This window comes from Mobula birostris, unplaced genomic scaffold (genome assembly GCF_030028105.1).
Source record: "Mobula birostris isolate sMobBir1 unplaced genomic scaffold, sMobBir1.hap1 scaffold_348, whole genome shotgun sequence".
NCBI lineage: Eukaryota > Metazoa > Chordata > Chondrichthyes > Myliobatiformes > Myliobatidae > Mobula > Mobula birostris.
In genome coordinates this window covers 397,995-410,401 of record NW_027276549.1, presented here as the reverse complement: position 1 = coordinate 410,401, position 12,407 = coordinate 397,995, and the positions used below count along the sequence as shown (strand labels likewise).

General features: G+C 41.7%; 1 protein-coding gene across 1 annotated transcript in view; it reads left to right on the top strand.

The window, feature by feature from the left end:
* Positions 1-12,407, top strand: part of LOC140193014 (dynein axonemal heavy chain 6-like) — a gene marked incomplete at its 3' end in the record, with an annotated part of 382,778 nt that overhangs the window by 29,236 nt on the left and 341,135 nt on the right. Inside the window, exon 6 of the mRNA XM_072250467.1 lies at positions 9,957-10,019. Coding sequence (XP_072106568.1) covers positions 9,957-10,019 — 63 coding nt within the window. The remainder of the gene's footprint in view (positions 1-9,956; positions 10,020-12,407) is intronic.

Genomic DNA, 12,407 nt, shown 5'->3' with positions numbered 1-12,407 from the left:
ATGCACAAATACAGGTATGTACCGGTGCATTGAAAAACTTGCAGCTGCATCACAGGTATATGGCATCATAAGCAGAACACACAAGAAAAACATACATTAAACATAAAGTATACACAGATTTGCAAGAAGGAGCACACTTAGAACAAAAATAAAGAAAATCAGTTTCAGAACAAAGTGATCAAAGAGGTTATAGCCTTGCTAAACTTTCGTGATGAGAGTTTTTAACGTTGATTCAAGAACTGAATATTGTAACTCACAAGGCGTTGGTAATCATTCTAGTAGTAGAATTCAGATGGATACTTCAATAACTAAAGACACAATGCTTAATAGGCTCCTTCTGTGGTGATTTCTATGATTTTATTCTTTGCATTCATGAATTTCTTTGAACCACAACTGCCTCTGGATTTTCACTATTTAGTAGTTACTCTGCTCTTGATTTTGTCCAATATCCTCATTCTTTCACCACTGATATCCATTTGTCACCCCCATCAAGGTTAATGCGACAGTTTTACCAGGCTGCAACTTTAGAGGGAAATGGACAATTGATGATTTGTGCTGAGACCATGCATCCAAACCAGTCGAAGGGTTTCCACTCAAAACACTGACAATTTCTCTTACCCCACAGCTGCTGCTTGCCTAACTGAATTTCACCAGCAGATTGTTTATTGCTTCAGATCACAGTATCAGTAGTCTATTATGTTTCCACTTTCCTGTCTTGGATAGTTCTATGGGTTCTGAATGAGACAGATTTCTGGGGCAGCACATTAGTATTGCAGTTAGAGCATCAAATTACAGTACCAATGATCAGTGATCGGGGTTCAATTCCCCCCATTATCTGTAAGTAGTTTGTATGTTCTCTCCATAACTGTGTGGATTTCCTCTGGGTGCTCTGGTTTCCTCCCACATTCCAAAGACATACGAATTAGGGTTAATAAGTTGTGGGCATGCTTTATTGGCGCCAGAAGCATTGACATTTGCGGGCTGCCCCTTCAGACATTGTTGGTCATTGACACAGATGACTTATTTCACTGTATGTTTTGATGTGCATTTGACAAATAAAGTTAATCTTTATATAGCATCAATAAACTGAAGCATAAAATATAAACTCAAAATCTAATTTCTGCACTGAGTGTTCTTGCTGTCAGAGAGCCTGTGCCAAGCATGAACTACCAGGAGTGACTGGGCTATTGGAGAGACAGTGCTAGGGAAGGGCTGCACGTTCAGATCAAATTTCAAAGTAAATTTATTATTAAAATACATGTATGTCACCATATACAACCCTGAGATTCAATTTCTTGTTGCCATATTCAATAAATCTGTAGAATAATTACCAGAGTGCAGAAGAAAACAAGCTTCAAGTTAAAAAAATAAATAATATATATCGAGAACTTGAGATGACGAGTCCTTGAAAGTGTGTCCAATGGTTGTGGGAACATTTTAATGATTGGGTGTGAAGTTCAGTGAAGTTATCCCCTCTGGTTCAAGAGCTTGATGGCTGAGGAGTAATAACGGTTTCTGAGCCTGGTGGTGTGAGTCCTGAAGCTGCTGTGCTTTCATGATGGCAGCAGCAAGAAGAAAGCATATCCTGGGTGGTGGGGTCCCTGATGATGGATGCTGCTTTCCTGCTACAGTGTTTCATGTAGTGTTGATGTGCCTAATGGTTGGGAGGGCTTTACCTGTGATGTACTGGGCTGTATCCACTATTTTATGTAGGATTTTTATACATGAAATAGATGGGCAGTGCTGAAGGTGTGCTGCACTTCTAGGCTATTCAGAGGGATTGTTGCAATAACGGAGGGGCAGGATCAAGGGAGAACTGTGCTGTAGGAGGGGAAGTAATGGAAACAACACAGTAGTGTGACTAGTAAATCCAGCAACACAGGTTCAATCTTGTCCTCTGATGTGCAAAGCTTGCAGGTTCTCTCTGGATATGTGTGGGTTCCTCCAGATGGTTCAATTTCCTTCCATTAGTATTATGACAAAGATTAGACTTGGTGGTTTCAGGAGACAGGAACATCAGGTAAATATACTTTGTAAACTGCACAGAATGGATTATAATCTGTGACTCCCTGCTATCACCAGTAGATTGTCTACCTTTATTAATTAATATTAATTTGCTTCAAAGTTTCCCCTAAATACAATATGAAGTGTATTAATTATCTTGTTATCCCTCTCAATATTCATAATTTTATTTGATGTGAAATCCGATTAGTTGTTCGCCACTGCACGGACCCCTATATAGTAATTTGGCAAATGCCCAGATGATTGGTTTGCACTGGTGTGGGCTGAAGGCTAAAGACTAGTCTAGAAACTACAGGTCTGCTCCATTTCTCAAATGTGAGAATATGATTATTTCAATCTATCTTTGTTATACAGTTTTACATAAAGTACAGCACTCTCTCAGGACTGCACTAAGTGGCAGACCAGACAGAGTGCTTAAGTTGTGAAATGGGTCTTACACCATTTAGAGGTAGGTTGTTGTGTTCAGCTGCTGTCGTCTTTCAACATTGCTCATTGGGATCCTTTATTTTTGTTCAGTGTGTTGGAACAGACACACTATTGAACAATTAACAATATAACAGCTTGATTATATGGTTGAACATTCAGTGGTGGGAGTGCTTCTAAACTGAGGTGGAATGAGAATAATGCAAAGACAAGTAGGACCACTACTTTAAAAGAAGCTGTGTAGGTACACGAGCAAAGTTAGATGAAGAGGGATCAGCAGTGATGCATATTTGGCGACTTGAGATTGCATGAGCTGTTGCTTGTGACAAGTGAGTATGAGATTTAAAAAGCAAACAAGGCTAGTTGGGATATTCAGAGGACTTGAGATTGCTGGGTAATTGGGCATTTGGCAAGGACCAATAAAAATGAAGTTATGTTTAAGTGGAGCAGCCATTGTGGGAGAGGCCATTGATGGAGTGGGACATGGTTAGTTAGGGAGCTTGATGTTTTGGCTCAAGAGGCTTCAGCAAGAAGTGGAGGCTAAGGTAATTTCTGTTAAGTTTTTTTTTCTTAATGCATAATTAGAGCAGTGGAGTTTAAACTAAAGTTGTAGGTGGATGGGAACCAGAGTGCCAGGTAAAGAGTGAAGTGGTTGTGGGGAAAGATGATATTAAGCCCACATATAAAGACAGGAACCAAGAGGTTCCTATATAGAGGTCCCAACTAGAGAGTGCGATACTGGATCTCCTGTTAGGGAATGAGATGGGGCAGGTGACAGAAGCATGTGTGGAGGAACACTTTGGGTCTGCTTTGTGATCATAATTCCATTAGTTTCAAGATAATTATGGAGAAGGGTAAGACTGGTCCTCAGGTTGAGATTCTAAACTGGAGAAAGGTCAATTTTGATGGCATCAGAAAGGATTTGGCAAGTGTGGATTGGGATTGTTTGTTTTCTGGCAAAGGGATGATTGGTAAGTAGGAGGCCTTCAAAAGTGGAACTTTGAGAGTACAGAGTTTGTATGTTCCTGTTAGGGAAAAAAAGGCAAAGCTAACAGGTTTAGAGTTTTGAGGGATATTGAGGCCCTTGTTAAGAAGAAGGAGGTGCATAGTAGGTATAGACAGCAAGTAACTAATAAAGCACCTGAGGAGTATAAGAATTGCGAGAGGACACATGAGGGAAATCAGCAGAGCTATTTAAAAAAAAAGGCATGATGCTGAAGGAGAATCCCAAGAGCTTCCACAGATATATTAATAATGAGGATAGTAAGGGACAAAATCGGTCTGCTTGGAGATCAGCATGGTTATCTATACATGGAGCCAAAAGAGATGGGGGAGATCTTAAATAAATTTCTTGCATCTGTATTTACTTGAGATATGAACATAGTCTATAGCAGGGGTCCCCAACCTTTTTTGCGCTGCGGACCAGTTTAATATTGACAATATTCTTGCGGACCGGCCAACCCGGGGGTGGGGGTGGGGATAGGGTTGCCAACGGACAAGAGTAGCAGTCAATGAAAGACTACAATGACCATGAAGCCTTGCGCGGGCACCAGTGCGCATATGTGTACCTGCCGATATTATTCTCTGCAAAGCGTTTTTTGGCAATTCTGTTCGGGGGCGGGGGGTGTTCTTCACGACCGGAATATTGGTAATAAGGGGCTAATACACTCAATTTCGTTTCTAAAAGGGTTTATCTAACGAATTTAATATTAAACACACAGCGCATATTTTCCTCGCATGAATGTAGTGATAAGTCAATCATCAGGGGAGGACGGGGAGTTTGAAGTGTTGAAAGAACTTCCAGTAGAAGTGGTAGAGGCAGGTTCGATATCATCATTTCAAGAAAAATTGGATGGGTATATGGACAGGAAAGGAATGGAGGGGTATGGGCTGAGCGCAGGTCGGTGGGACTAGGTGAGAGTAGCTTTTGGCACGGACTAGAAGGGCCGAGATTGCCTATTTCCATGCCGTATTTGTTATATGGTTATATAAGTCACTTATCAGTCATTAGCATCATAACATTTTAAGTAACGTTTGGATATTAAACACACAGCACATATTTTCCCCGTATGAACATATAAAATCATTGCAACACACCAGTATCGCTGAATCAGTGGGAGCCCTGGGCTTGTTTCCTGCAACAAGGCGGTCCTATCGAGGGGTGATGGGAGACAGCGATACTCGAAGGAGGTTCCTTATGTCCAGTCTGTTTAGTTTTAGTCGCATTTATTGCAGAGATATGTTGGAAATGGAAGCAACGTTTTCAGTTCTTTCGTGGCTATCTCAGGATATTTAGCCTTGACTTTGATCCAGAATGCCAGCAGAGATGTTATGTCAAACATACTTTTCAGCCCGCTGTCATTTGCAAGCTCGAGGAGTTGATCTCCTTCCCGCGCTGTAGTGTGTGGTAGAACAGAGGGATCAGGGAATTAGGATCCTTAATTCTTAGAAAGTGGCATCACAAGTAGATAGGGTAATTAAGAGAGCTTTTGGCACATTGGCCTTCATAAAACAAAGTTGGGATGTTTTGTTGAGATTGTTTAAGTCAATGAAGAGGCCAAGTTTGGAGTATTTTGTACAGTTCTGGTAATCTATCTACAGGAAAGATATCAGTGAGAGTGAAAGAATACACAGAAAATTTACAAGGATGTTGCCGTGAACATAAGGCCAAAAGACATGGGAGTAGAATTAGTCCATTTGGCCCGTTGAGTTTGCTTCGCCATTCAATTATGGCTGATCCTTTTTTTCCCTTCCTCAGCCCCACTCCCCGGTCTTCTCCCTGTAATCTTTGATGCTGTGTCCAATCAAGAACCTATCAATCTCTGTCTTAAATACACCCAACGACCTGGCTTCCAGAGCTGCCTGTGGTAATAAATTCCACAAATTCACCACCCTCTGGCTAAAGAAATTTCTCCACATCTGTTTTAAATGGACACCCCTCCATCCTGAGGCTATAACCTCTTGTCCTAGACACCCCACCATGGGAAACATCCTTTCCAAATCTCCTCTGTCTAGGCCTTTCAGCATTCAAAAGGTTTCAATGAGATCCCCCCTCATCCTTCCACTGAGTACAGACACAGAGCTGTCAAATGTTCCTCATTTGATAACCCTTCATTCCCAGAATCATTCTTGTGAACCTCCTCTGAACCATCTCTAATTCTGGCACATCGTTTCTTAGATGAGGAGCCCAAAACAGTTCACAATACTCGAGAGGTCTCACCAGTGCCTTATAAAGCCTCAGCATCACATCCCTGCTGTTGTATTCTGGACCTCTTGAAATGAATGTGAACATTACACTTGCCTTCTTCACCACCGACTCTACCTGCAAGTTAATCTTTATGGTGTTCTGCACAAGTACTCCCAAGTCCCTATGCATCTCAGATTTTTAGATCTTCTCCCATTAAAAGAAAATAGTCTGTACATTTATTTCTCCTACCAGAGTGCATGACCATGCATTTTCCAACATTGTATTTCATTTACCACTCTCTCGCCCATTGTCATGATCTGTCCAAGTCCTTCTGCAGCCTACCTGTTTCCTCAACACTACTTGCCCTCCACAAATCTTAATATCATCTGCAAACTTGGAAACAAAGCTATCTATTCAATCATCTAAATCATTGATATACAGCACAAAAAGAAGTGGTCCCAACACTGACCCCTGCAGAACACCATTAGTCACTGGCAGCCAACCAGGAAAAGATCCTTTTATTCTCACTTGATGCCTCCTACCAATCAGCCAATGCTCTAACCATGCCAGTAACTTTCCTGTAATACCATGGGCTCTTAAATTGGTAAGCAGCCTCATGTGTGGCGCCTTGTCAAAGGCCTTCTGAAAGTCCAAATATACAACATCCACTGCATCCTCTTTATCTGTCCTATATGTAATCTCCTCAAAGAATTCCAACAGGTTCATCAGGCAAGATTTTCCCTTAAGGAAACCATGCTGCCTTTGTCCTATCTTCTCTGTTTCCAAGTATTCCATAACCTCATCCTTAACAATTGACTCCAACATCTTCCTAGGCTAACTGGTCTATAATTTCTTTTCTACTGCCTTCCTCCTTTCTTAAATAATGAAGTGACATTTGCAATTTTCCAGTCTTCTTGCAACATGCCAGACTCCAATGATTTTTGAAAGATCATTACTAATGCCTCCACAATCTCTACTGCTACCTCTTTCAGAATCCTAGGGTGCAGTTAATCTGGTCCGGGTGATTATCCACCAGAGTTATAGGAAACGTTTGCATAGGTTAGGACTTTGTTCCCTGGAGCATAAGAGAAAAGGGAAATTTGATAGAAGTATACAAAATCATGAATATTGATAGGGTAAAGGCAACCAGACATTCTCCACTGAGGTTGGGTGAGACTAGAACTAGAGTTCACAAAGTAAGGGTTAAAGGTGAAATATATAAGGGAAGCCTGAGGGTCAGGGGTTGGTGTGATTGTGGAATGATCTGCCAGCAAAAGTGGTGGATGTGGGTTGATTGCAACATTTAAGGAGGGTGCCACTGTAGCGTAGTGGTTAGCACAATGCTGTTACAGCTCGGGACTCTGGAGTTCAAGATTCAATTCCGACGTCATCTGTAAGGAGTCTGTATGTCCTCTATGTGGAATGCATGTGTTTTCTCTGGGTGCTCTGGGTTACTCCCACAATCCAAAGATGTACTGGTTAGTAGGCTAATCGGTTGTTGTAAATTGTCCCATGATTAGACTAGGGTTAAACCGGAGGTTGCTGGGCAGTGCTGCTCGAAGGGCCAGAAGTGCCTATCCTGCGCAGTACCTCAGTAAATAAATACATAGGTTATAAGGAAGCATGTATAAGTACAAAGATGGGAGGGATATATAGGGCTATGTTCCAGGTGCATGTTGATGGGACTGGGCAGAATAACAGTTCAGCATGGACTAGATGAGCCAAGTGACCTGTTTCTATTACTCTGACTCTGGGAGCTGCCATTCTATCAAAGGAAAAGCTTCACAATCTACAGCATTGTAGGATCTATCAGCACAGAAGGAACCCTCTGGCTCCTCATTGTTTGTGTCAGCTCTTTGAAAGAATGCTTCAATCTCACATCCTAACAGTCAACACATAACCCTGCACATTGGTCCTCTTCATTTTAAACAACCAGACCGTTCCCATGTTTAGGAAATTACAGGGAAGTTACATACGTGGATAGAGCGTTGGCTGATTAGCAGGAAACAGAGTGGGAATAAAGGGATCCTATTCTGGTTGGCTGCCGGTTACCAGTGGTGTTCCACAGGGATCAGTGTTGGGGCTGCTTCTTTTTACATTGTACATCAACGATTTGGATTATGGAATAGATGGCTTTGTGGCTAAGTTTGCTGACGATACAAAGATAGGTGGAGGGGCCGGTAGTGCTGAGGAAACGGAGAGTCTGCAGAGAGACTTGGATAGATTGGAAGAATGGGCAGAGAAGTGGCAAATGAAATACAATGTTGGAAAGTGTATGGTTATGCACTTTGGCAGAAAAAATAAACGGGCGGACTATTATTTAAATGGGGAAAGAATTCAAAGTTCTGAGATGCAACGGGACTTGGGAGTCCTCGTACAGGATTCCCTTAAAGTTAACCTCCAGGTTGAGTCAGTAGTGAAGAAGGCGAATGCAATGTTGGCATTCATTTCTAGAGGAATAGAGTATAGGAGCAGGGATGTGATGTTGAGGCTCTATAAGGCGCTGGTGAGACCTCACTTGGAGTACTGTGGGCAGTTTTGGTCTCCTTATTTAAGAAAGAATGTGCTGACATTGGAGAGGGTACAGAGAAGATTCACTAGAATGATTCTGGGAATGAGAGGGTTAACATATGAGGAACGTTTGTCTGCTCTTGGACTGTATTCCTTGGAGTTTAGAAGAATGAGGGGAGACCTCATAGAAACATTTTGAATGTTAAAAGGCATGGACAGAGTGGATGTGGCAAAGTTGTTTCCCATGATGGGGGAGTCTAGTACAAGAGGGCATGACTTCAGGATTGAAGGGCGCCCTTTCAGAACAGAAATGCGAAGAAATTTTTTTAGTCTGAGGGTGGTGAATCTATGGAATTTGTTGCCACGGGCAGCAGTGGAGGCCAAGTCATTGGGTGTATTTAAGGCAGAGATTGATAGGTATCTGAGTAGCCAGGGCATCAAAGGTTATGGTGAGAAGGCGGGGCAGTGGGACTAAATAGGATAAAATGGATCAGCTCATGATAAAATGGCGGAGCAGACTCAATGGCCTACTTCTGCTCCTTTGTCTTATGGTCTTATGGTCTTATGGTCTTAGTGCTGTCCAGGAAAACATTCCATGTCTGAAAATGCACCACAGAAAGCTTGACTGGAATGTGAAGTAATAATTGGTGAGGATTTTAAAAGCATGTGTCTAGTAAGAATGGATACAGTGCACAATTAAGAATAAAATTATTTCCACAATGCAGTTGTATTTCCTTGATACAGTTGTTAGTTATGGAATATAAATTCACCATTAGTTATGGAATAAATTCTGTTAATGTTCAAAAATGTTAATGATGAGAGATTTTACTAAAACAATCTAGAACATTTATCACCAAGCAGTCTGCTGGAGAAACTCAATGGACTGAGCAGCATCTGTGGGAGGAAAGGAATTGTTGACATTTTGGGTTAAAACCCTTTAATAAGACTGGGAATGGCAAGGGGGATGACCAATATAAAAAGGAGAAGGGAAGACAGAAGTTCAAGGTGATTAGTGGACTGAGGAGAGGCATGAGATGACAAATACATTGCACTGGGAGGAAGGGGAGGAAATGGAGTTAGAAAACAGTGGGAGGTAGATGATAGATTGAGACAGACAAAGAGAAAATGAGAGGCAGGTGGAATTGGAATGGGGTGGAAGGGAGGGTGAAGGTTGGAGACAGTGGATTGCTTGTTACTCCAGATTCCTGTATCTACAGTCTCTTGTATCCATGGTTCATTAATGTCAGATTGTATTGTTATTGACTCACCAATGCCCTATGAAAAGGCCTGATGCCAATCACACCTGGGTGGTGCCTTGACACCATCTTAACTGGGATCTGAGAGTGGAAATGATCACAGTTTACCTCCTGGGAAGAAGCAAACCAGAGGTAATCCCCTTTAGTGAGCCTAAGACTCCATTTTTCCCACAAGAAAAGTCTCAACCTTCCCAAGTGGCTGTGCAGAATTCCCAAAGGTGAATTTGCTTCACCTTTGCCACTCACTTGGTTGCAAATAGGCACTCTTTGTCAATTTTGAACTGTGCAGCAAGTAACCCTTAACCAACCCTGAGATGTTAGAATAATCTGAGTCTTATGTTTAGGTCAGCCTTGCTGACAGTTAACTACACTCCAATAGATGATATGTAAGTTCAGCTTGGCTGAAAGATTCATGACAGCAGATTTTAATACAGGACTTGTAGAAAGGATAAAATTCAGTGAAAGGTAGTCAGATACCAGGGTTTGATTTAAAGACAGGGCTTTTCCTCTATAATTTTAGTGTTACTAATATCCTGTTTGTAATCAATGTTTTCCAGAAAATGGAAGGCTTTCAATATTTGGAAGGTCAATGTCCGCAGCTCAAAGACCAGCAGAAGTAGGTATGTTGGAAAACTAATGGTTCACAAAATGATAAGAGAGCCTATTTCAATCTCCCACTGCTACAATTGGAAGTTCCCACCTACTTCAAAAGGGCAACAATTATACCAGTGCCCAAGAAGAACAGAGTGAGATGCCTTAATGACAATCATTCAGTTGCACTCACAGCTGCAGTGATGAAGTGCTTTGAGATGTTGGTCATGGCTAGAATTAACTCTTGCCTCAGCAAGGACCTGGACCCTCTGCAATTTACTTATCACTGTGATGGGTCTACAGTGGACACAATCGCAATGGTTCTCCATGTGGCCTTGGATCAAGTGGACAATACAAATACCTGTATCAGGATGCCATTTATTGACTGTAGCTCAGCATTTAACACCATCATTCCTACAGAACCTGGGCCTCTGTACCTCCCTCTGCATCTGGATTGTCGACTTCCTAACTGGAAGACCACAATCTGTGCGAATTGGTAATAACATCTCCACCTTGCTGATGATCAACTCTGATGCACCTCAAGGATGTGTGCTTAGCCCACTGCTTTTCTCTCCCTACACCCATAACTGGGTGACAAGGCACAGTTCAAATCCCATCTGTAAATTTGCTGATGATACAACCATTGTTGGCAGAATCTCAGATGATGATGAGAGGGTGTAAGTAAATGAGATATACCAGCTAGATGAGTTGTGTCACAGCAACAACCTTGCCCTCAACGTCAGTAAGACCAAAGAGCTGATTGTGGACTTCGGAAAGAGTAAGACGAGAGATCAGAAGTGGAGAGAGTGAGTTCCAGGGTGTTAATATCTTTGAGGACTTAACCCAGTCCCAACATATCGATGCAGCTATAAAGAAGGCAAAACAGTCGCTATACGTATTTCATTAGGACTTTGAGGAGATTTGGTATGTCTCCTTAAAACACTTGAAAATTTCTACAGATGTACTGTGGAGAGCATTCTTACCAGCTGCATCACAGTCTGGTATGGGGCGGGGGGCGGTGGGTTCAACTGCACAGGATCAAAGTGAGTTGTAGAGAGTTGTAAAATTAGTCAGCTCCATCATGGGTAGTAACCTCCGTAGTATCCAAGACACCTTCAAGGAGTGGTACCTCAAAAAGGTGGTATCCATCGTTAAGGATCTCCACCACCCAGGATATGCCCCCTTCTCATTGTTACCATCAGGTAGGAGATACAGAAGCCTGAAGGCACACACTCAGTGAGTCAGGAAAAGCTTCTTCCCCTCTGCCATCCAATTTCTGAATGGACATTGAACCCACAAACATTATCTCATTACTCTTTCATTTTTTGCTGTTTAAATTAATATACATACTCTATACTATATTTAATTTAACATTCATACTATATTATATACTATAATTCAGTTTGTTTTTCTATATTATTATGTTTTGCATTCTACTGCTGCTGCAAAGTTAACAAATTTCATGACTTATACGACATGTTAAATCTGATTCACTCGTGAACTTGAGCAGAAATTAGTGAACAGGGTGCCAACTCTTTCACAATGCAACTCATACCCAGTTAACGCATACTAAAAGTTAATTCATCCTTTGCTTCTACTCAAGACACTGTCTGGTGCTTGTGTATAGTTTCATGAGAGATTTCTCCATGTTCACCATAGCCTTGGAGAGGGATAGGAGCAGACGATATGGGAAAGTATTTAATTGGGAGGGGGGAATTATGATGCTATTAGGCAGGAACTTGGGATCATACATTTGGAACTGATTTACTCAGGGAAATGTATAACATAAATATGGAGTTTTGTTTAGGGAGCACTTACATGGGATTATGGATAAGTTTGTGGCAGGGAAAGGATGGTAGAATGGAGGAATCAATCTTGACATGAGATGTAGAATATCTACTGTAGTCTAGAGGAAGAAAATGATTACTTAGGGTTTAGGAAGCAAGAATCAAACAGGGTTCCAGGGATTTGCAAGGTAGACAAAAAGGAGCTTAGGAATGGATTTAAGAGAGCCAGAAGGGGCATGAGAAGGCTTTGGTGAGTGGGATTTAGGAAAACCCTAAGGCATTCTACACCTATGTGAAGAACAGGAGGACGATTAGAGGGAGGGTAGAACTGATCAGAGATAGAAGAGAATACATGTGCCAGGAGTTGAAGGAGGTAGGGGAAGCCCTTAATAAATACATTGCTTCAGTATACACCAGTAAGAGGAACCTTGAAATGTATGAGGAGAATGTAAAGCAAGCTGATATGCTAGGACATGTTGACATTAAGAAAGATGATGTGCTGGAACTTAAGAAAAATATGAATATAAATACAGTAAGTCTCCAGGTTACTACAGGAAGTGAGGGGAGAGATTGCTGCACCTTTATCGATGACCTTTACATTTGCACTGGTGACAGGAATAGTACCAATTG